Here is a 25,717-nt window from a genome sequence, read left to right as displayed (position 1 = left end):
GTTAATGTTAATCAAACATCAGAATAGAAAAAATTGATCTCAGTAACTTTGGGTGTGGCAAGGTTGTTGGTGAAAGACAGGCTGGTATAAGTATTTCAGAAACTGCTGATCTCCTGGGGTATCCATGCAGAACAGTCTCTAGAGGTTACAGAAAATGGTGCAAAAAAACTTCCAGTGAGCAAATAACTTCCAGTGAGAGAGGTTGGAGGAGAATGGCCAGACTGGATTGAGCTGACAAGAAATAGTTACCATATTCAAAGAACTGACTTGAGCAGAAAAGCATCTCAGAATCATGTCAAACCTTTAGGCAGATGGGCTGCAACAGAAGAAGACCACATCAGGTTCCACTCAGAGGCTAGAGTGGACACAGGCTCACCAAGACTGGATCGCTGAAGAAACATCCTGATGAATCCTGATTTCTGCTGCATCATGCAGATGGTAGGGTCAGAATTTGGCATCAACAGCATTATTCAGTGGACCCAACCTGCCTTATATTAACAGTTCAGGCTGGTGGTGGTGGTGTCATGGTGTGTTGAATGTTTTCTTGGCAGACATTGTGCCCCATAATACCAATCGAGCATTCTTTAAATTCTACAGTCTGTCTGAGTCTTATTGTTGCACATGTCCATCTGATTACTGACAAATCTCTCAGCAATTATTTGAGTAAACATTGCAACACAGACCAGAATTTCAAAGAAATGTTTAAAACAACTTGGGAAAAATCATGTCTCCAGAACAATTTCATACAAAGGTCACTTGGCAGTGAATACCTTTTTCATTTACATTTATTCATTTAGCAGACGCTTTTATCCAAAGCAACTTACAAACGAGGAAATACAAGCAAAGCGGTATATAATGCAGAGAACAATACAAGATCTTTAATTGAGTTCTAGAAGAAGCAAAGTGCACAGAATAGAGGTGCAAGAGCCAGAGTAAGGTGTTTTTTTTGGGTTTTTTTTTTTTAGGGGTTAGTTATGTGTTCACGGAAGAGGTGGGTCTTTAGCTGTTTTTTGAAGATAGTGACAGATTCTGTGGTCCCGATTGAGGTTGTGAAGGTTCTGGAAAGGGACCTTGGATCACGCTAAGAAGGCACTACTAAGCGTCGGTCATTAAGCGATCGCAGATTGCGTGAGGGAACGTGTTGTTCCAGACAAGGCAGTAAACCCAATTTTATGTGTCAGAAGGGAAAATAATCTAAAACTAATAATGAAATTATAGATTCTCTCCAAATTACACAACACTTGCCCACCATTACCAACATCTTCAAAACAGTATTTTTAACATTCATAAGCAAACATATAATATCAAGCCCTAATAGCAAATTTCCAACACAACTGCCATGATTGTCCTATATAAGATATTCTAAGTGCTGTGAAACAGTATTTGCCCTTTTGGATCATTGTGCTGTTGTAGAATGAAATCTCTTGTCAGCTTTACTTTCTTCACTCACTGTGTCATATTTGCTTCCAAAATAATTGCTGATATTTACTGGAATCCATTCTTCCATCTCCCATGTTCCAAGTGTTATGTTTTTTGAGCCTCTGGCTGCCATGTAATAGATTCCTCCCCATGCTTAACAGTTTGCAAGGTGTTCTTTTCATCAAAAGCTGTTGCTTTCTTCAAATGTATCTTTGGTGACTGGGGCCAAGGAGTTCCATTTTTACTTCCATAGCACTTGTTTTCAAAATGTCTCTGGTTTATCTAGAGGCTGTTTTGCATACATCAGACATTCATTTTTGTTGCAGGTAAGCTTTCCTTCTGATGATTCTTCCATGCAGATCATGTTTGTGTAAGCAATGATGCCCATTAGAATGGTGCATCAGGTAGACCTTCCTGTTGGTGATTTAATATTTTGATAGCTTTCCTCTGCTTTATAGATATCAATTACCATCAATTTTCAGATCCTTGGTCAGATGTTTAGAGGAACCCATGGTTGTTGAGATCACATGGTTTAGTTGTTGGCACATGGTTTGAAGAGAATTTATTAGGCTCTGGAATTGTTATTCCTAATGACAATTGACCTGCCTCACAAGTCCCAATTAATCAATTAAGTCAATTAATTAATTAAGTTAATTAAGTTCTAAGACTTTACAACTGGAAGGGTGTCCAAAGTTTTGCACAGGCTCCAACTACTATTTTTTTCTATTTTTTTTAAGTTTAGCAATAAAGTAATTATTACATTATTATTTATTATTAGTAGTAGTAATTATTACATTATTATTAACATTGCAGAAAAAAAAATAATAGTTTGCTGCAGAGGTTGTGTTTATTTCTTTTCACTTCACAAATCAATCAAATATGTAATTATGCCAGAGATGCACAGCTATATATGATATAGCCAAAAAATGATGCAACTACTTTTCGGATCATTTGCAGGAAGCTGTAAAATTATAAGAAGGAATGTTATGTGTGTGTGTGTGCAGGCTGGTGTACGGCGCTGTAGACAATTCCTGAATGAGTACAGCGTGAAAAATGACATTCTAATAAAGTTTAAATCTAGAAGGCCTCATATTTGGAAAGACATAATCAGATCACAAGCTGAATACTCGGTTGAGAAAATTACTTTCCAAAAATAACTGTGGTGTGTTGTTTATGTTTTAATAATGTATTGCTTTTCACCATATAAAAAAAAAAAAACCCTACATTATTTTTCAGGGCCTGATTAACATGGTTCATATCTACACTGTATAATTTTGTAAGCAATAAAATTATTTGTATTGAGTAACATATGACTGAAATAGGTTCATGAAAGAGATCAAGCAGATTTGTCAGTATATTATAATCTGTAACAATATATTTCCATCCTGTGTTATTTTATCCAAACATGGACAAAGGTTTGTACATCTATGTGCAATTTGGAATTTTCCAAAATTAGGCATTAAGATACCCAATGACACTATGCAAAAGTATATGAAAAGAGAAAAAAGGACACAAACACTGCACTAAAAAATTTAAATAAATAAATATAAGCATATTAGTGAGTGCTTTTCTTTGTAAAAAGTTATTTTAAAAAAACTCTATTTGTGTGCGTGTGTGTGTGTGTGTGTGTGTGTGTTTTACAAAAGGAAATATGTATATTAGAAATAAATCTTACAGTTATTTAAGTTGCACCTTTGTTATATAAGTTGTACATATCTTTGGTCATAAATAAAGCTTAATAATTTGTTATTAATACAATATATTAGCCACATTATTAAAAGTGACACTGAATTTTACTCAATGTCACTTTTTCTTAAAGAAAATTAAAATGCTAGTCTTTAAAAAAAATAATAATAATAATTCAAGTGCTAGCAATAGTGTGTGTGAAATTATTAGCAGCTACTGGCCATGTAGGACATGTGTGGGTTTTTCCCCCGTGCTGTCTCAAAAGAAACTTGGCTATGTATAAGGAAGGAAACTCTGTGGTGCTGTTATAGTGTTATAGTAAAATACTGAGTGACAGGGAGTTACAGTTACCACCCTAAATCTGATTATTTTCCTATAACAGCATGGCCACGAGTGTTTTCTTCAGATTATACCACATGTATTTTTTATTTATTAAAGAACATATCATCAATTTTTTTTCATTTACAATTAGTAAATTGATTTATTACTTCCTTACTTACTTACTTTCTTACTTACTTATTTATTAATGACTTGATTTAATATTGTAGGGACAAGTTATTTCCTGTTATCACTTACATAACAGCACCTATAGACATTTGTTCCCTTATAAAAAAAAAAAACTGCCACTTATCATGTAACCACAAATGTAACCAAAATTCTCTCCTGCGCACATTTCTGTGATAGAAAATGGTGTTGCGGTTTGCTATGTGTCATTTTATGCATAATGAGTATAACAGTGGAACTGAAGAACAGAAGCAGGCCAAGAACCGAACCTTGAAGTATTATATTTTGATTTTAGGACCGAAACAAATACATAGTAATGCACACAGAAGGCTTGCTGTAAATAAAATAATGAGAGAGTCTCAGTGATATCAGAGGCATAGATTTTATTGCACTTGCAGCAACATTTCACTTTTTCACATTTAGTACTTTTTCATTCATAAATATAGTGCAGCGGTTTGCTTTCAAAGCAGTTCTAGCTGATTCTATATGCAAGTTATCATTGCATTGCAATTTGGATTCAGCGCCATCGTCAGAGGATAAATACGTGCAGGTTTTTGTACTGCCTGAGATATATTTACTTCTTTGCTTCGGGTTTGTCCGCTTCCTCTTTCTGCTTTTCCTGCTCTTGCTTTCCCTCTGCTTTAGCTTCACCAACTTCATCTTTTGCTTTTGGTTTTTCTGTTTCTTTGGGTTTGGCTTTCTCGGGCTCCTCCTTGACCTTTTCTTTAGCTGGTGTAGGTTTTGTATCAGCTTCTTCCTTAACTGGCTCAGCTGCTTTACTATCCTCCTTATCTTTTTCTGAGTCTGTCTCAGCCTCGACCTTTTCATCCCCTTTTTCCTCATCTTTCTTTGCCTCTTCCTCCTCTCCTTCTTTCTCACCACTCTCCTCCTCCACCTGTGCAGCTTCTTCTTCTCCTTCCTGCTCCTCACCCTCTTTAACCTCCTCTTCACCTCCTTCCTTTTCTTCCTCCTGTGCAGCCTCCTCTTCTTTCTCTGCAAAAGAGAAGTTATTTAATAACAGATATTGATATCAGAAGAAGGAACATCTAAAATGTCAACTTACCCTCTTGTTCCTCCCCTGCTTCATCTTTCTCCTCATCCCCCTCCTCCTTATCTTCTTCTTCCTTCTCCTCCTTCTTTTCTTCTTCTTCTTCTTCTACTTCTTCCTTCTCTTCCTCTTCCTTTTCCTCTTCCTCCTCTTCTACCTCTTCCTCTTCCTCCTTAGATGGTTCTGCAGATAGGGTGTAGCTCACCAGGCGAGAGCTGAGCAGATAGGGGGCAGCAGAGGTCACACTGGACTGGGCAGAAAAGACTGGGCGTGAATAGGAAGGAGCCATTGTGTAGGAACTGGCCAGGCTTCCTGCCATGCCAGCATTGATGCGGGTTTCCTCACCCTCCAAGAGCTTCCTGTTAGGAGCGAGCATCACAAGAAAAGTTCATCAGTTATCTTATCAAACACAAAATATACAGTGTTCTGTTTCTGGTGTTTCCTACCTGTATGCAGCTATTTCAATATCGAGGGCCATCTTGACATTGAGGAGATCCTGGTACTCTTTAAGGTACCTGGCCATTTCCCCTTTAGTGCCTCTCAGTTCATTGTCAAGCTCATTGATTGTGTCCTGTAGGCCATGTAAAGGTCAATTAGCATTATAAAGTGACCTTTTATCATCAATCAGTTTGCTACAACATGTTAAATTGTATCTGACATTTTATGAAATAAAAGAACTACTCGAGCTTTACTTTTGCTTTAAATAATTTCATTTGTTTTTACCAGCAGTGATATAGACTTACTTGCATAGCCGTGATTTCTGCGCTCTGCTTGTCCTCCAATTCCCTCAGCTGTTTCTCCAATGATTCATTAAGGCTTTTGCAGGCATCTATTTCCAGGATACGTGCCTGTAGCTGTCGCCGGTACTCGCCTGCTTCATCCTTGGACGTCCTCACAGCGCTGGTGTGGTGGGCCACGGTCTCCGTCAGGTGCCCCATTTTCCCACGGAACCAATCTTCTGCAGCCTGCATATTGCGTGCTGCCAGCCTCTCGTACTGTGCCCGGATGTCTCGCAGGGCACTCGACAGGTCTGGTTTGGTTGTCTCAGTTTCAACAGCTATCTGCGCACCATACTGGATCTGCACTTGCAGCTCAGAGATCTCTCCCTCATGGAGCTTCTTGAGGAAGGCCAGCTCATCCAGAAGGACACCCACTCTCTTCTCCAGTTCCACCTGGGTAAGAGCTCGCTCGTCTGCCTCTTTGCGTGCATCCATGAGCCTGGCCTCAGAGTTCTCACGCTCCAGGGCCTCCTCATCGTACTGCCTCTGCAGGGCCCTCAGAGTTTCTTCCAAGTGCTCCCTCCTGCTCAGAGCATGCTGCTTCTCCTGTTCAGCCTCATCCACAGCAGCTCGGAGAGCACGAGCTTCATGCTCATACAAGGCACGCAGGCAGGATGGCTCATTGTGCCTCTGCCTCAGCAGAAGCAGTTCGGCCTCGAGGGCTCGGTTCTGCTGCTCAAGCTCATGGACACGCTCTATGAAGCCAGCAAAGCGATCATTGAGCTCCTGCAGCTGTGCCTTCTCCTGAGTGCGTACCGCTCTGAGTTCAGAGCCCACCTGCGCTGCTTGGCTCAGGTCCAGCTCCAGAGGGTGGCCAGCGCTGCTCAGCAGCAAGGAGGATGAGGATGAGACACGCCCAGGGGAGCTGTACTGAAACCGAGCTGAGGATAGCGGAGATGAGTGGCTGGAGTACACGGTGCGGGAACGGGTCCGCGTCGCCACACGTGGGGGTGCACTCTCCACATACCAGCGTTTGTATGCGGAGGTGTAGTAAGGATCAAAACCGATGCCACTCATGGCTTCAAGGACAATCTGCTCTGTCTCTTTCTTCCTCTCACAGCTAGCAGACTGAGACACTGCTGTCTCTGCTGCAGTCCCGGCTGTTTATATAGCCAGGAAGACCAGGTCTGACGCAAGCGCTTTTCTAAACTCTGACTATGCAGTATCGACTGAAGGAGAGAGTGGGAGGAGCAGAGAAAGAGAGAGGAAGACAGAGAGGGGAAGGGAGGGGCGGTAGAGAGCGTGTGAGGAAATGAAAGCACCATGGAAGAGAAAGGATGGTGCAAGACAGTAAAGATTTAGAAAATTGTTATTATTATTATAATAATTATTATTATTGTTGTTGTTGTTGTTGTTTGCATAATTATATATTATTTCAATAGCACTTTTTCATTTTGAGCCCAAGACTTCCAAGTGAAGTAGACTATATTAAGCAAAAGTATGTGGATACCTGACCAATCACAATCATATGTGCTTGTTGAACGTCCCATTCCAGATGAAGTCCCCCATTGCTGTTATAATAAGCTCCACTCTTCTGGGAAAGCTCTCCATGGAGATTTGTGCATATTCAGCCACAAGGACATTAGTGAGGTTGGGCACTTATGTTGGGCAAGAAGGTCCGACACACAGTCAGCATCCCAATTCATCCCAAAGGTGTTCAGTAGGGTTGATATCAGAGCTCTGTGCAGGCTACTCTACTTATTCCAAACCAACATTGCCAAACCATGTCTTCATGGACCTTGTTTTGTGCACAGGGTCATTGTCATGCTGGAACAGGTTTGGATTACTTCCCTTAGTGCCAAAGAAGGGGAAACTGTAATGCTACAGCATACAAAGACATTCTAGACAATTGTGTGCTTCCAAACTTGTGGTAACAATTTGTGGAAGGCCCACATATGGGTGTGATGGTCAGGTGTCCACATTCTTTTGGCCATATAGTGTGCATATAAAATACTAAATAATTAAGCAATCTGATATAATAACAATTGTAAAAGACACAAAACATGAAACCCAAACAATGCCCTTTTCTAGAGTGCAAAAGCATATATCAATATATGTTTAAGAAAAATATAGTGTTTAATTTGTTCTGTTTATGACACACTCCGAGATATTTGGATAGTTTACGGTTCTTATTTGGATAGTTAAGGGTTCTTAGAGAAACCTATATTTTCTGGATATCCTTCAGTCATGTTACTTTATTCTCTTCACCATACATCTATCAGACCTTCACAGATTTGCTGAATATCAAAATTCCATATTAGTATCATTATGGTCTGCTTTTAATTTAATAAGGAACTATATGTCCAGAAATCTACAGAAACATATTTAAAATAACCAACCCCAAACACTATACAGCACAGCTAACCAAAAATAACCAATATGAAAATGATTGGATTCCTTCATATCATTTATATCCTGCCTTAATGCTTTTTCCTGTTTCTGCTGTATTATATGTGTACTGCACTGTGAAGTCAGTTATGTGCTGTTAAGTGTGTTGTATTTCTGTAACCAGATTTTGTACTCAGACTGTAAGCTCTGTGGATACAGAATTTAGTACAGTCACTAGGATAGACAAAAAGCTTATACAGTGATATTCTTCTAACATGACATGTGACTGCCCCTGCTGGTTATCAAGAGTATTGCATCCCAATTTCAACAGAGAAGTAAGCAGACATGCGCAGTATGCATGTGCAGGCTTCTGGTGAAAGATGGCTAAAACTACCTTAATTCAGAAGATAATAAATTGTATGATGTCAAAGCCAAAAAAAAAAAATACTGTGATTGTAATGCAATTTGCCCCAAGCTGCTGACCTCAACTTACCTGCCACAAAGCTTACAAAATTTGTGTTTTCCTTAAAATATATTTCTCATACACAACCACTCCCCCTGTTCTGGAGAGTCTAAAAGCATTTAAGAGCATAGATGTCTACCAGCTCTTCATATCTGAAAGGATCTCTGCATGTTTAATCTTGAGGTGAAAATTTTGTTTTGCTAATGTTTGCACATATTGATGAGTTTTGAAGAAAAGAGGGAATTAGAGGTCTGCAAAAAAAGGCCAAGAAGTCTCATCGTCTCATCTTCTGAATCAATAAGTAGCATTTTTGCTATGTAACAGTGATTCTGGTCATTCTTTCTTGCTATGCTGATTTTTCTGACATTGCACTTTGCATTGGTTTGGTATTTGTGTTTTGTCATACTACGTGTAAAAAGACTTTTTCATATGTAGTTTTGTAATAGTGGACTGAACTGCTCAGGTTAGTTCATTCTGCAGAGTCTCTCAGAACCAGAGCCTTTTAAAACAGTACAGGTTATTTTACCCAGAAATCTGATGAAACCCTTTGAGTCTCTCTCTGATATTTGCACTTTTATTCCACAGCTCTCAGTTTAAAAGTCACGTTGCTATCTATAGATAACCTTTGCCCTTACAGCCAGCAGATAAACCACCCACCTTCAAAAGCCCCAATCTGACTAGTTGAGCGTAGCCGTCTGTCTAGAGGTCGAGCTGTTTCCATTGGTTCAGAGCGGGTGATCTCGGGAATCCATGCAGCTTCACATTCCACTATGCTATAAAAAGAGCAAAGCTTATACACTCAGGGCTGTCACAGTGTGTCTGTGTGTGCACACAGAAGGCTGCTTCTTACTAGTTTGGTCAACCTCATATCCAAAACACACTCATCATGACTGCTGTCCATCGTCTGGTCATCGTGCGGCATGGAGAGAGCAGCTGGAACCAGGAGAACCGCTTCTGTGGCTGGTTTGATGCAGATCTCAGCGAGAAGGGAACGGAGGAGGCCAAGCGCGGTGCTCTAGCCATCAAGGATGCAGGCATGAAGTTTGATGTGTGTTATACTTCTGTGCTGAAGCGTGCCATCAAGACCTTGTGGACCATCATGGAAGGCACAGACCAGATGTGGTTGCCCGTGGTGAGAACTTGGCGCCTGAACGAGCGTCACTATGGTGGACTGACTGGCTTGAACAAGGCAGAGACGGCAGCCAAACATGGAGAGGAGCAGGTTAAGATCTGGAGACGCTCGTTCGACATCCCTCCACCACCCATGGATAAAGACCACCCCTACCACAAGATCATCAGTGAGGTAGGACACTAATTCTTAAAAAATTTATTCCTAGACTCTGAAGTAGCAACTCAGTAATAAGACATGTAATGGGGAAATTGCTAAAGTCTCAGGAATGAATCATACATCATGACTCTAAGTTGGTTCATCTTCTACCACCAGTCTAGGCGCTATAAGGGTCTGAAGGAGGGTGAGCTGCCCACCTGTGAGAGTCTGAAGGACACTATTGCACGGGCCCTGCCCTTCTGGAATGATGTCATTGTCCCTGAGATCAAAGCTGGCAAGAACGTCCTCATTGCGGCCCACGGAAACAGCCTGCGTGGTATTGTCAAGCACTTAGAGAGTGAGTTTCACACGATTTCACTCTGAACACACACATATGCATAGGATAAACTGCAAGTCTGACCATGAAGCTTTCACATTCCCAGAAGATCCTGCATCTAATAATAGTCTCCACTCACATACAGAGGAAAAGGCCACAAGCTAGATTCTCGTTACAGCTGCGACCTTTCTGCAGAAAGGTCTTACATTCTCCATTAGCTGAGCTTCACTCAGTCATTCCTGATGGAAAGAAGGGGCCAGAAATGGTTAGGGGCCACCTTAATACTTCACACTCAACCTCAGAAAGATTATATCAGCATTTCAGGATCCTAGGAGGACTACACACTACAACACATTCTAGTGAGCAAACCTGTTCTCCATGTAGTTCATGGAAAAGGTCTAGAAGTTTGAAATGTAGGAAAGCATTCAGGAAAATGTTCAACAATGAATTAGCTGGTTGTTGTTTGTTTTTTTCTAAACAACAGCTTTTCTAGTTCAAGTATAAAATGTGGTGTTTAGACTATTTTAGATAGAAATGTGCCTTTATTTGCCTTACTGTAATTGAATTAACCAGCAAGCTTACTATACTACTAGGTCACAAGTTAGCATATTTATTATAATGCTAGCCCATGAATTAGCTTGTTTACTATAATGCTAATTAATGAGTTGACGTGTTTTCTCTAATGCTAGATCCTGTGTTATCCTGTCTTCTATAATCCTTGTTTGTGGTTAGCCAGTCTACTAATGCTAGTTCATAGCTAAGCCTTTTTGCTATAATGATAGATAACAAGTTAGTGTATTTACTATAATGCAGGTCCATGAGTTAGCCCATTTACTTCAATGTTAGTTCATGAATTGGTTTATTTACTATAATACTAGCTTGTTTTTAACCTGATTGCTATAATGCTAGTTTGTCTTTAGCCGGTTTCCTATAATGCTAGTTCATATTTTAGCCTGTTTACTATGGAATGTGAAAGGTGATTTAAGGAGTTCACTTGAGATGTAAATCACAGTGTAACTGTCCAATAGAAACAGGAGGCGAGTTTTACAGAGTTCTGCATCAGTTATGTCACATGTTGGAGATCAAAAACAACTGCTTTCTGCTGCTACAACTGCAAATGTCCAAAACAAACTGTTTTTTACACACTCATTTAGCTCACAGACTGCATTTTGTCCTTTCAAGCTGTGTCTTTTTCTTCTCCTCCTCTGCAGACATGTCTGATGCAGCCATCATGGAGCTAAACTTGCCCACCGGCATTCCCATTGTCTATGAGCTGGACAAGGACCTGAAGCCTGTGAAGCCCATGCAGTTCCTCGGGGACGAGGAGACTGTGCGCAAGGCCATGGAGGCTGTGGCTGCCCAGGGCAAGGTGAAGAAGTGAGACCAGGCAAGAACACAAAGACTGAACCTACTCAAGACTCCCCCTCCTCACCCTGTCCCGCTCAACCTGCCCAAATCCACTGAACACCATTCCACCGTCAGAGCACATTGACACCCCTTTTCCACCAACATGGTACTGGTTCTCATTCGGTAATATTAGCAGTGCAGCTTCTGTTTAGAATGTTGCCCTCTTATAATAATAATTATTATTATTATCGTTATTATTATTATTATTATTATTATTATTATTATTATTATTATTATAATGTTTCATTTATATAGCGCCTTTCCAGAGCTCAAGGATGCTTTACAATAGTGATACAATAATACATAAACAATGACCAATCATGGATAAACACAAAAACACTGATTCGTGAATTCTGCCAACAAATATTTGAATTCTTCAAGTACCATTCTTCAAGTCTTATTTTAATGGCAGACGTCTTAATAGCTTGATTGATTGCTGTTTAAAATGGGTTCCAGACCAGCTGCATTTTGACCAACCAAGAACCTTAAACGGTTCGTAAAGAGAGCAATAAACGGTTCCAGATTATGCGTTGTTAGTGGAAAAGGGTTGTGAAATAACCAGAGTCAAAACCATGTCACATGACAGATGTGCCTGTCCTCCCATTTTATGTACAAATAAATAAATAAAAACCATCTTTGCCATCCACTGTAAAGCACTGCACTGATTCACAAAGCCCTCATGTTGGGGTTGCTCCCACTTTAACAAAATAAAACCACCGCCATTTTGTGTACTTTATTGCTTGAGTCATTCCTCCCTCCTCTCTGTTCTCCTCCATCTTGGCATTATTTCAGCATTTTCAGCAGAGCAGCGCAGTGCAGTGTAAGCTAAGAGCTCTGAGCTTGGTGTGGGGAGGTCTCAGGGTTCAGTCTGGCCGCCGTCCCACCCAACAGTGCTGCAGTGTCGCCTCAGCACGCCTGCACCTCTCCAACACAGCTTTCTATCAGACCATCCCAAAACCAAGCTGGCAAACCACCAACACCACAATTAGAGGCAGATCAGGTTATATAGTTACAACAATTGAAGAAAACAGGTGTGTGTGTGTGTGTGTGTGTGTGTGTGTGTGTGTGTGTGTGTGTGTGCGTGTGCATTATGTGTGTGTGTCTGTTTGTAAGGTTTCTGTCATCGGAAAAAGATAATGTTAGAACCAAACACTCTCACTGGGCATCAGCCCAACTGCAGGATCACTTTAGGGCCTTATACATTATGTAGGGATGCTTATTTATAGTTCTTATTGAGAGCTTTGCATAGCTAATAAAGGTTTACACACACTTTTATAGGTACACATGCATCCATGCTCAACAATAGAAAATAATAAGGCTTGAAATATATGCTACTAAACAAAAGTGATGCCAAAACCCAAACTCTTCATGCTAAAGTCGAGCATGTTCACAATGGACAGATGATTGAAACGGTTCATAAGCTCCTCTATTAGGAGTACAAACACTTGCTAGACATATGAAGCAGCACAGGAATGTCGAGTTAAGTATTTCCTTCATCCCTACACTGCCATCTGGTGCTCATCTGGCAGATTACCCCAGAGTAGGCCTACACGAGTTCTTAGACCAGAGAGTTGAAAGTGTCAATTCAAACGATCTTTAATTAAAAACATAAAATCACTTCTGAATTATTTTATTTACTGACCCTTGTCAGTAAATATTTGATCCAAAAAGCCTGACTACCACCGCATATAAGCATTTTCCTACAACAGTACAAATAAGGATGCCATAACTGTACACAAATAGAAATTCTGCTCCCTTCAATTCTCTTAAACATGTAATAGCAAAACTGTACCAAATGCAAATGCAATGTATCGTCAGTTTTGTGAATCTGTGATTTGCTATATAAATTGAATGTCACTTTTCAGCGTCATTTTTTCCACACATTCAGTAAGTAATGTCTACCTTTATGGATTTACAGATTTCACATGCAGAGACTGAACATCAAGTCCCTGGAGACATTAATGATGCTCTGGTGTCAATTTTTATTTTATTTTATTATATTTTTTAATTGATGAAAGATGGGAAAGCTCATTGCACATGATAAAGATGCACAGCAAAACCTGAACGGATGTAAAAATGATTACACAAATAATGCATGCCTATGCAGTCATTTAAAAGAGCTTTTTGTTTGTTTGTTTGTTTGTTTGTTTGTTTGTGGGGGGGGGCTGCTCCAATCCAGCAAGCGCTCGTGTGTTGGATGGTGAGAGATGATTTGTGCTCTGAATGGAGGTGAGATTCATGCCCTCAGGTGTAGAGTGAATTCCAGACCACAGGTTTCTTCTGCCTCAACAGGTTCAGCTGTTGCTTATGTTCAAACACTGAACAGACGGATTGAGAAAAGTAGCAAGTAACATGGGCCCGATTTTGTGAGCCCATTAAAGGATGAACTGATGGGTTATTGCATTTAAACACAAACCTTTTTAGTAGCTTATTTGTACAATAATAGACGCATTACGTTTATGAATTTTTCAACAGAGAAACTGTACTTTGTGCCCTTATGTAGGTTTAATATTAATCATGGTTAAAAGAAATTCATTCAAGACTTTGTTTTCTGTTTAATCTTTACCTGAGTGCTGACTTTTGATAGACAGCCTCCTCTTATATTTTTAAATATTGGATTTATTGATGTTTTGTGGATTATCCCATCCCCCCAATACTTTCCCAGAACTTTGTCGTTGTTTTGATAGCTCCTTGATCTTCATGATGCTGTATGTTCTCAAACAAACTCTGGTGCCTTCCATGAATTTATATTGAGATCACATTGCACTTGGGTCGACTCCAGTCAACCAATTGTGTAAATAATTTTTCCAAACTATGTTGATGTTTCTCCCAGAGTCAATACTATGGGCTATTTTGTGTAGACAAATGACATATAATCCCAATTAAGTCCATTTCAATTCCAGGTTGTAAAATGTGGAAAAGTTCAAGGGGGTGAATACGGGCACTGTATAGAACCTTCCTGGGTGTGTTTAATAAACTAAAGTAGCCTATAATGTTAGTTTGATAATCACAAGGTGCTCAATAGGCATAGACTAACACTGTTGGTTGTTTTTTGTTTTAAATGAGCCATTTGGGGAGTTGAGACATGTGATCTGACTCACTGAACTGACACACTACTCTGTACACCCACTTTCCTTGCCATCTACCTTTTAACATGCATTTTATTTGTCTGCGCAAAAGATGGGGGCTGATGCAAGTTGGGGTAGGATATAAAGTACACTTTAGAGTGATGTACTTTAAAGTGAACTGTTTTAAGTAAATGCTTCAGGGTATGATGACATACTGATGGAAAGCAGCCATGCCTTTGGGATGAGTTGGTGCCTGTGGAATTCCTTTCTTAAACAATAAAACAATGACAATGAAAATCTATCTGTCTAGCTAGCTAGCTATTTATCTATTGTAGTGTGTGTGTGAGAGAGAGAGAGAGAGAGAGAGAGAGAGAGAGAGAGAGAGCGAGAGAGAGAGAGAGATTTGTATGATTTCTGTAGATACTGTGGTCTGTTTGGGGGTGGACATACTTTTATATTTCAATCAAATATCTCAACTTTTTAATATTTATATCCTGTATGATTCAGGGTGTCTATAGGGTGTTTCTGCTTGAAATGTGATTCATCCAGGGTAAGTGTTCTGTCCTGTCCAGAGATGCACATCCATGCACATACACACATACACACACATACACACACACACACACACACACACACACACACACACACACACACAGAGAGAGAGAGAGAGAGAGACACCAAACCTGCCTTGTACATGCCTTTAAAGGAAAAGTTCAACCCAAAAAAAACATTACCAAAACATAGTGGAAGCTTGTAGCCACCATGGTTTTGCATGGTGTATTAAATATTTGTTTGTAAATCCCCCCACAATGGTGTCTCCTCAATTGGTTTTGTGAAGTTATTAAGCATCTCAGACAGTGATGTGGTCTGTATGACACTGTTATGTATAAACATGGACAAAAGGACAGAGCCACAGAGATTTAAAAAAAAAAAAAAAAAAAAAAAACAGTTGTAGCTGTAGCACTTTTTCAGCATCAGACAAATGGTGGGCGTGGACTGAAATTTGAAGGCAGAACTTTAGAAGTGATACAGATGACCATATAGGTCACGTTTTAATTATTATTTGCTGTCATTTAAAAGGGTTTATATTTGGTTGATATTACGGAGCCAAACGATGTGTAATAATTTAAACCTCCAGCTTGCATGATGTTAAACTGTGGGTTATAAACTTTCATTACTTGTTAGCTCACAAACAGAAAAACATGTCTATACAGTCTCTGTGTAGGATTATGTTAAATATAACCATGGCAACCTTTTAATGTTAACTTTTTTTTTACATTGTTTTTGGTTTATTTGTTATTATTGATCTTTTATTTGAAATCTCATACAGCATCTGTGAGCACTGTAAATTTCAGTGTAGTCCAAATTACTTCTTTAATTTTTTCCTGCTGAACTATCTTGATGCTGTCCTACAGGATGAATGAAAACTGATGGCAATGATTTGATTTTCGGCTGAAAGGCTGAGAGGATGTGCTGAATGTGTGCGAATGTCCCTCCATCTCTGCACCATCTGAGTACTTAGCATGTGTATGGCCCTAAGACAGGCCACTCCAGACCATGACCATGTCCTCATGGGACATCACAGAAGCTGGACTGAGCTTCCTGTAGACCTCCACCCCCCACACCACCACGTCCTGCATCAACTGGCTGCTAATTGGCCGTCCCTTAAGAGCTAAAGAGCTGTGTGCCGTCATGGCTCCATGTGCTGATAGGATTAAGAGGCCCATCTCCCCATTGTCAAGGCCAGACAGAACTCAATACACAAACACAAACAGGGCCGATCTGAGGAGAAGGGAATTCAAATGTGTGTGAGTTCGTGAGCATGACTCACATAAGAGATACCCCTCATGTACCATTCAGGAAGAGGGAGGTAAAGAGACACATGATATCTGTTGGAAGATAAATACAATTGTCATGTCCTGCACCATTATTAATAAAAGGCAAAAGATCAGATGACATAGAAAACAATTATTTATTATTTTTTATTACATTTGGGTAACATTTTAAGCAATTAATTACTTTCTTATTCATTTATTTAAAAAAAAAAAAACATAATCAAACCAATGTACCCAGCTGTTGAAATTTCACTCAATACATTTGTGAACTTGTAAACTCATATTGCATTATGATAAAAGTATTATATGTTTAGTCACCCTAAATAATGACAGTTCTTATTAAATGAAAGACTGTAGTTTTACTGCACTGGCAGATTACTTCAATCAGAGATTAATTTTTTTTAAATAAGCAAAATTTGTAAGCAGTATGTCAGTACAGAGAGACGATTTCACCTCATTACATTACTTTAGGTTTCATGACTTAGTACAAAAGTGTAGAAATAAGTTAGTCGTGTAGTGTTTTTATATTAATCCCATAATGAGAAATATCAGATTTGCTTATGTTTTTGCTGTGATGTTTTTGCTGTGATTTAATTTTTTAATAATATGCTGTTCTGTGGAATATTTATTAAAAAAAAAATTAATGTAAGAGAAACCTATACAAATAGCTTACGGGTTTGGTGATGTTTGAATTAACAAATTAGACTTTTAAAATGTCATTTTTATGAGGAGATATGAAGTTTTGTCACTTCATTTTGATTTAAAAATTATTTAAATAAGATAATATTATGGTACAGTAAAAAGTGGATTGCAACAATCAATCTACTGGGTTTCTTGTTGTTTACTGCTTTTTATAGTACGTTTTACGGTTATTTTACGGTTAAGTTACACATGATTATTTTTGAAAGCAGCTTTGCTTTAGCTTTGCTAAAATTTCTTTACTTTTACATGAGTTTAAATTTAAAGTAATACAGTGAAGCTGTGCTTTTTGTTGTAATGACTGGTGGGGAACATTATTTTTATATAACAGTCTTAGGAGTGATTGAAACATGAGGCATGTGTGGGCACATCAGGCTCCTTTTGATCCGTGACTCACCTCTTCCTGCTGCTCTACCCCTAAACAACCCCCAACAACCCCCCCCCCCCAAAACACACACACAGGGACAGACAGACAGAGAGAGAGACACACACACACACACACACACACACACACACACACACTGACCCCCGGTGCTAATAGAGCACTTCAAAGTATGCTAATAGACCCTCTCACTTTTGTGTTCCCACCCTACACACACACACACACACACACACACACACACACATAGATATGGACCCTGTGAGGCCCCGCCCACTTGGTCAATGTCTTTAAACTCAAGGTTGAGCCAAGCCAGAGGCATTTTGTCATTGTTTTTACCTGTTGGTCAACTTACAACTGAGGTCCTGTGCATGATTTTAAGGTTATTTTTTACAGTTCTTCCCCCTGTGATTTATGGATGTCTCCAACTGAGGATAAAGATCACAGAGATCATATAAAGATATTTTAACAGCCGGTGTAACTTATCAACTCAAGCTGCTCTGAAGAATCTTAAAATGGAGCAAATGGCAGGTGAGTTGTTGTTTTTTTTCAGGTGAGATAATCAGTATATATAATCAGATTTTCTGACCTTGCGTGACATTCATTATTGATGTGCAGTGTTATTTTAGTACATAACATTTATATAACGCTTATTACAGACCTGAGACGTTCATCTACAATGTCTGCATCGCCCTCGATGGCTCACCCAACTGAGTCTTACCAACAGGGGAACATGAGGATGAAACTGGAATATTCAGAGCTCTGGAAATCCTTTCATGATATTGGGACTGAAATGGTCATCACTAAATCTGGCAGGTAATGAGATAAAAAAAAAAAAAAAAAAAAAAAACCAAGCAGTTGAACCAATCTGACCCTTAAAAGCTGCTAAATAATCATAGAATCAACTGAAAAGATTTGTGGAGATTCTGATTAACATGATGTGTATCTTTCAATTGTAATTTAGGAGGATGTTTCCATATTGTAACGTAAGTGTGTCTGGTCTTGTGCCCTACGCCAAGTACGTCATCATGGTGGACATGATCCCGGTGGACAATTCCAGGTACAAGGTAAGCAAAAAAAGCAGTCAAAGTTTAATCATTGCTGTAAACATACAAAAAACAGGTTGCTATGGAGACGCTATAAGCCTGCAGGTTAGCATGGATAGCTAGATTACTTTGGGAATCATTTTATATAAACAAGATGCTTAAAACAGGAACAAAACAAGACAAAAACAACCCCCAGAACCATTTGTGAGTGCAGACGGTGGTCCTCCTGTGGAGTGCCAATCACTGCAAAGTGTGAATATCAAAGGCTATTATCACTTCCTGTTTTTCTTCCCTCAGTTAGGGGTCCAATCAAGTCCAATTCCCCTCCACTCCCCCCGTAATGTCTTCCAGTAGAGCAATCAAGGTCTATGTAAGGCTCACTTTACATAAGGTCACCCTCTCAGACGTGTGTGTATGTGTGTGTGTGTGTGGGTGTGCGTGTCCTACAGCCATTTGTTGTCTGTAAAATATAGAAGCAGAAACTATATATATATATATATATATATATATATATATATATATATATATATATATATATATATATATATATATATATATAAGCAAAAAGAACACTTTAAGCAGAATGTGTTTTATTTTGTTTATATTTTGCTAAAATTGAACATCCCCTCTCCTACAGTGGAATAATGAGCGGTGGGAGGTGGCGGGAAAAGCAGAGCCACAGCCTCCGTGTAGAACATACGTCCATCCAGATTCTCCTGCTTTGGGTAGTCATTGGGTGAAGCAGCCCATTTCTTTTCTCAAGCTGAAGCTCACCAACCACCCACTGGACCAGAGAGGCCATGTAAGAATATTGTATGTTGTGCTACCAGTTTTGTGTCGTTTGTTTTAGTTTTTGGATTTGACTCATGGTCTAACTCCATTTTCACCTAGATCATTCTGCATTCAATGCACCGCTACCAGCCTCGCTTCCATGTGGTGCAGGCTGACGACCTTTATAGCGTGCGATGGAGCGTCTTCCAAACCTTCACATTCCCTGAAACCACTTTCACAGCAGTCACGGTCTACCAGAACACCAAGGTCAGTTCTATCAATGATACACGGAACCCTGAACACATTACTTGTTCTTGTATTTGAACCTTTTTGTTTACTAGAACCCGTTTCTTTCTCAAAGATCACCAAGTTGAAGATAGACCATAACCCATTTGCAAAGGGCTTCCGAGAAGAAGGAACCCATGGCAAAAGGTGAAGTGGAAGCTTAAAAGAAAGCTTGGTCAGCTGGAAAGAGGTTTAAAAAAGTTTTTAAAAAAAAAAAAACCAAAAAAAAAAAACAACGTAATTGCATTCCCTTCTGTTGCAGACACAGAGCTCAGAAAAGTCAACTGTGTTTAGAGAGTTCAGTGAAGAAAACAAAGTCTTCAGACAAGGAGCCAGAGCTCAGATGTTTCCAAGGTGATTACCCGAATTTTGTATTTTATATATATATATATATATATATATATATATATATATATATATACACACACACACAGTACTGTGCAAAAGAAAATGCTATAGAGCATGCAAAGTAATGCTGTAGAGTAAAGATGCCTTCAGAATTAAGAAAATAAATGTTTCTACATTTGAAAAAAAAAATTCCATAAAGTGCAGTAAACAGTAGTAAATGAAACAAAGCCAATATTTGGTGTGACTAAAAAATAAATAATAAAAATAGTAGTCTCCGGTACAATTTGAGCAGTTTTATAAGGAAATTAGCTGGTAAGTTTTATTGAGCATCTTGCAGAACCAGCCACAGTTCTTATGAAGACTTTTTGCAGCAAAACCCAGCAGCCTTCATTGTGTTTTTTGTCTGAAAAGTGGTCTCTTACGTAATATGCTGCTTTCTTTAATGGCATACAAAATTTTTTCTGTAACATTTAATTTTGTGCTAAAAAACACAATTTTTTTTTTTTAGAAAAAAGCAACTAAAATGGTTTTTTTTTGTACAGACTTGATTATGTAGAAGTCATAAAATAAAAAATAATTCATATATATATATATATATATATATATATATATATATATATATATATATATATATATATATATACACACACACACACACACACAGATTCTTGGTTTCACAGGTGATGGCATGATCTTTAAGTTACAGTAATTTAAAATAAATAAATACATAAAACTTGCCATGGATGCACCAGTTCTGTGGATGTGTTTTATTTTGATTGGTTAAATGATGGAGTTAATCTGTATTTCATTTTTGTCACCTATAGATGTGCCAAGGCTTCCATATGACCCTCACAGAGAGGATTCAGAAAGCCTGATGCTTTCCAAAGAAGTGCCGATGACCCAGGATGAGCACATATCCCCATGGGGAGGAGAGCAGGACCCTGGCCAAAGTCTGCAAACTGAGGGGGGGGCCATGGACTACACAAACTCAGAGCAGCTTGTTCCAGGACAGGCCAACTACCAACCGCACAGGTATGTTATCTGATATCCGTCATCCATTATTAATCCATTATTAATCACACAATGTGGACATTTTCCCTCCAAATGTAATCAATCAGCCAAGGCAAGTTTGGTGTCTTATGACACAGCTAATGTGGCTAACAAGTAACTGATATTGCACAAAAAAAGGTCTGGTATTGCACAAAAATGTCAATCAGTGGCTTCTCACAGACTTGCTGATGTAGTTTAGGATGCAATCCTAAACTACATCAACACTTTAATGATGCTCCAACAAGATACCAAACAGGTCTTCAGGATTTTACGCTTTGTGTTTTTTGGTAACATGACAAGATGCAATTTTAATCTTAACTTCAAGAGAGAGAAAAAAGAGAGCGAGAAAAAAGGCTGCTGAAAGAATGACTATAAGGAATTAATTTATAGCTGCTGTAACGCTCCACAATATTAAATGTAACTATAAACTTAGGAATAAAACATGCTGTTATAGGAAAATAATCAGGGTAGTAACAGTAACGTTGCTTCATCACGCCACCCCGTAACTCAGTATATTTACTATAACAGAGTTGCCCATTTAGACATTTTGTTTAATTCTGTATTCTTGTTTCCCTGCAGAACTCAGGAGTTTGGGAGGATGTCCTCACCGACCTGCACAGATGCCCAAACTGATTGCCACGGTTTTGAGTCCCGATCTACCGACATGGCAACTGTTCCTGAGCAGGAGCTCTCCAGATGTCTTCCATCCATGAGTCTAGGTTCTCAGAGTAAAGCGCTGGACTTCTCCATGACCAGCAACATTGGAGGGTGTGCCAAAGCCAGCCCAGGAATGCCTCTGTACGGTCATTATAACATGGAGCAGCCTTTAGGCCACTGGAGTGGAGCTTTAGCAGGGCAGTATTCAAGCTCCACCTACCCTCAGCCACACCCACATCACCTGATGTCAGAGCACAGCATCCATCCCTCCGGATATCACCAGAGCAATATGACAGAGTGGAGTCAGTACTCTCTGTTCGCCTACTCTTGCTAAGGAATGGGCCAGAAAATGAAAAGACTACCCCTTCAGAAAAATTTTAGCATGGCAAAGGAATAGGTGGAGAAGAACTTTTTATTTTCGTGCTTGATTCAGACACCGAAAACTAACAAATACAGCCTAATACATCACAGAATAAATGACTGGTTTAAACGGGCTGAAGCAAACCACATTGTGTGGTTGTGTGTGATTTAAAATGAGCCTACACTTGCTTATGACTTAATTAAGATAGACTTCTAGAATTATTTGCCCCATGTATCTGAATGGAAATATTATACATTGGACAAGGTGCAGTAGACAAATTATTAATGTTAATACTGTAAATTGATGTTACTACGTTTTATAGGATGCGTAATTAAATTACTCTATCAGCTTTTTTTTTTTTTTTAAGTTTTTATTGACCCTGAGAGAAGTCATGTCAGTGCCATCATGTTATTTCTTCCTATTAAATCCAATGTAAAGTTTTATCAATTATAGAAATAAATTTTGTGAATTTTTTTTTAACAACAATGAAGTAAACAATTTTCTGTGTTCCATATTATCTGGTTTCATCCTATATATCTATTTTTTTATTATCATGTTATGACATTACATAACCATATGCTACAGATTAGTTCAGTTTTTCAGAATTTTATGTGATTTTATATCGCTCCTTATACAGTACAGTGCTTGATTAAGATATTTACTTGGATATGCCATGGTTGTTGTTTTTTTTTTTTAAATCAGCAGTAAAGTGGAATGACAATATTTATGCATATTAACAATTTTCAGACTTTGGGTGTAATTTTCCTTACTTTACTTATTTATCTTTACAACCGTCTATCAAAACCATCCTCAGTTTGAGTAGAAACCGCTCACTGCTTACAATATGAACGAGGAAGCGCATTACATAAGTCCCGCCCCTCCAATAAAAATAGCCAATCGTCTTTTAGGGTAAGACACTAGTGCTAAGACACACTAAAACGCTTGGCCTATTAGATTCTTACACTGACGCATGCGCTGAAATAGGGTGCTTTGCTACTTTAGCAACTTGAAACAAGTGCGTTTTTTTTCGTGTTATTTTCAGCCCAGCTCAGTTAGTATTTACATTAACATTTTATTCAAGTAGATAGAATCCTGGTCTTGGCAAAATGGCCGACAATTGGACACAATTTACTAGAAGAATTTTGGTGGCATCAGCTGTTATAAATATTAATATTAGTGGCACAAATTTTTGTGTATATCAGTATTTCAGGAAGATTTTGACCTGGAAGATGAACATAAATACATTTTATTTTGTTCACTTTGCTTCTCTATGAAACAGTTTTACACAAGTGTGTAATCGTAACAGAGAGGTGATATAAAGTATAGGGGTGAGCGTGAAAGAAAGTGGCTGGTAGTACTGAGAAGTTTGGTGTTAGATCCTAAATGAGAGACAAAATGAGGACCTTCTCTTCACTGGGTAATTGTTAGAAGTATGTGTGGATGGGAGTGGTTGAGTGTTTGTCATTATAAACCAATCCAGCAAAGGCCACCTAATAAGTTTAGAAGTTCCTTACATTTACAGTTTCCCTGGCCACAAATGTAATTTATCTGCAGAGAGGTGACTAAATAGCTTATAAGTTATTTCGGATTTAACACTGAGCAAACGGCACATCTAGATGTGCCTCACAAAATGGTGGCCCAGTGCTTGAGGCCTTGGGCTACTAAACAGAAATCTGTGAGATCAAATCCTGGCAACCCCACTCTCACACTTTTGGGTCGTTGAGCAAGAGCCTTGGCCATCAACTGCTTGGTTTTATCCTGTCTCAATTATAAGTCACATTTGATGATAGTGTCAGCTAAATATAATAAACGCACTTGCCATAAAACCACAGCTTGGCAGCATGATATTTATAGTTAACACTGTGACTGAAACCAAGTCTGGTCAAGGCAAGTGTACAACACAAAACACACTTCAGACACTAAACACGTCTTGTCTACATTTGGTCTAAGAGAGAAATTGTGTAGATTTTATATTTAAACTATTCCTTTACTTTGAGATCATGATGAAATGCTGGGTGGTAGGAGGACTGAGGTGAAACCACAGTGACCAAGTGAGAGCTTTGCCAGCTTGCCCTGACTTCATTGCCATAGTAGATGACAATAAATGTTTAATTCCAAACATGTGTAAATGGAGCATGGATATGGTGAAAGGACTGGGAAATACATGAACTACCTATAACACTGCTGCTGAAGACATTCAGAGCATCTTTAAAGTAAATTTTTTGACTCCAGCAGTCTCTGAGATGTTAAAGTGTCAAATAGTCCTTCATGATGTCATTTAAAGTTAGTGTTTTTACTTTAGGATTGACCGTGTTTTTTTCCAGATTACAGTTTACAAATATGCCAACTGATTGATGCTTAACTCATTTATCAGTTTCTATTGAAGTTATGTTTTGCAAGAAAATCTGGAGATGCTAATAATGAATAGCTAGAGGTTTTCAGTGCTTTTGCATAATGTATATTAGTCACTTTAAAAATAATAATAATAAATAATAATAATTAAAAAAAAAAAAACGTTCTGGAAGTTTCTCCTTAGTCATTACCTGCAGGGGCATTTTAGAAAATTCTTATAAAAGTATAATATATTATTCTTATATATTATTGTTTTTGGAGAAAAGAATGGCTTGAAAATGGGAAAAGGCAAAGAGAAAAAACTGTATTTTATATAAATTAAAAACTACGGATTCAATAATGATGCCATTGAATCAGATTTCCTCCAGCTTTAAGTGTGTTTTGTACTTTTATTTTATTTTATTTGGACACTCTGCCACGACGCTGCAGACACTAAACTGAACCGAACTAATGGATGAACTAGAGAGACAGAGGCTGACTGTAAAGCCCGCCTACCGAGATATCTGATAGGTTAGTTAGCACAAAGAGAGCCCAATCAGGACGCGCCACGTCACTCTCTCACCAGCTCTGTCACTCGCTCTCTCAGTTTCTCCAAAGCTCGTCTACCGTTACAAATGACCATTGAACTTTCTCTCGCTCGCGCTCAAACAAATCGATTTCCGGGATATTGTATATAATTTGCGGGCGTCAAGGAGCCGCTATAAAACGCGGGAGACTCCCGGAACTTCCGGGAGAATTGGGACGTCTGAGTGCAGTCGAAACCTCTCGCTAAAATGCATCTCACCGTTCTCCGAACTATCTCTAAATAGTTATCATGTGCCAAACAAACTTCAAGCAAAAACGTGAAAGCATCTATTCTTTTAGATGTGTCAGTCGGCTCCCAACATTCAAAGAGTCGATTCAAAGAGTCAAATTCATTCATCATCAAATCCTGTTCAGCGCTACAGCTGAATCCTGAGTTCAGAAGGTGATTATTTCTGTCACTATAGGACCAATATGACAAGAATTATGCACAAGGTTTAACTGCTGAATGAGGAAGAAATGACTATGAGATTAATGAGTGAAGCGTTTATATAAATAATATTTGGTTCCTTACAAAATATTATTTCAATTAAATTAGAAGAGTAAAAACATACTGGGCCTAAAGTGGATGTTAGTGCGTGACTACTTTAATAATAATAATAATAATAATAATAATAATAATAATAATAATAATCTGTTACTTTTTTGAGTTTACAATTTTAAAAAACACAGTAAAGATAAAAAGTAAAGTAAGGAGATCTAAAATAAAATGAAATATATAACAACAAGATTCAAATAAATAAAAAACAAAACAATTTTAAAATAATCAAATAAATATAAAATAAGATCATAAAGACCAAAACCAGAGCTCCCTCAATTAAATGCCAAATTAAAAAGATATGTTTTATATGTTTGAGGTCTCTTTGTCAGTCCCTCCAGGATTTTGCGATTTTGCAATCACAGAAATGAACGCAAAATCAAGCAAACTCCGCAATATTTGGAGGAGCTTGCAATTTTTCAAAAATACTGCAGATTTTCTGCAGATTTGGGCCAAGACGCGTCACCTAACGTCATCAAAACACGCATTCAGCCAAAGCCACCTTTGA

General features: G+C 38.5%; 3 protein-coding genes across 3 annotated transcripts; 2 read left to right on the top strand and 1 right to left on the bottom strand.

Moving 5' to 3' along the window:
- Positions 1-3,972: 3,972 nt before the first annotated feature.
- nefla (neurofilament light chain a) lies at positions 3,973-6,485 on the bottom strand. Its single transcript, XM_053648260.1, has 4 exons — positions 5,401-6,485; positions 5,104-5,228; positions 4,673-5,016; positions 3,973-4,602 (listed from the first exon to the last, which is right to left on the bottom strand). The coding sequence occupies exons 1-4, from the start codon at positions 6,451-6,453 to the stop codon at positions 4,184-4,186; spliced, it is 1,941 nt and encodes a 646-aa protein (XP_053504235.1). The 5' UTR covers positions 6,454-6,485; the 3' UTR covers positions 3,973-4,183.
- A 2,536-nt stretch (positions 6,486-9,021) lies between these two features.
- Positions 9,022-11,969, top strand: pgam2 (phosphoglycerate mutase 2 (muscle)). Its single transcript, XM_053648262.1, has 3 exons — positions 9,022-9,530; positions 9,672-9,852; positions 11,043-11,969. Exons 1-3 carry the CDS (start codon positions 9,114-9,116, stop codon positions 11,210-11,212), a joined length of 768 nt encoding a protein of 255 aa, XP_053504237.1. The 5' UTR covers positions 9,022-9,113; the 3' UTR covers positions 11,213-11,969.
- Positions 11,970-17,916: 5,947 nt separating this feature from the next.
- Positions 17,917-22,979, top strand: LOC128622730 (T-box-containing protein TBX6L-like). The gene is made up of 8 exons (XM_053649437.1): positions 17,917-18,035; positions 18,184-18,286; positions 18,903-19,067; positions 19,157-19,352; positions 19,417-19,468; positions 19,584-19,675; positions 20,494-20,701; positions 21,299-22,979. The coding sequence occupies exons 1-8, from the start codon at positions 17,917-17,919 to the stop codon at positions 21,708-21,710; spliced, it is 1,347 nt and encodes a 448-aa protein (XP_053505412.1). The 3' UTR covers positions 21,711-22,979.
- Positions 22,980-25,717: the final 2,738 nt, after the last annotated feature.

The sequence above is a fragment of the Ictalurus furcatus genome, chromosome 18, assembly GCF_023375685.1.
Source record: "Ictalurus furcatus strain D&B chromosome 18, Billie_1.0, whole genome shotgun sequence".
Taxonomy (NCBI): domain Eukaryota; kingdom Metazoa; phylum Chordata; class Actinopteri; order Siluriformes; family Ictaluridae; genus Ictalurus; species Ictalurus furcatus.
The sequence above is the reverse complement of the archived record's forward strand: the minus strand, read 5'-3'. Positions and strand labels throughout refer to the sequence as shown.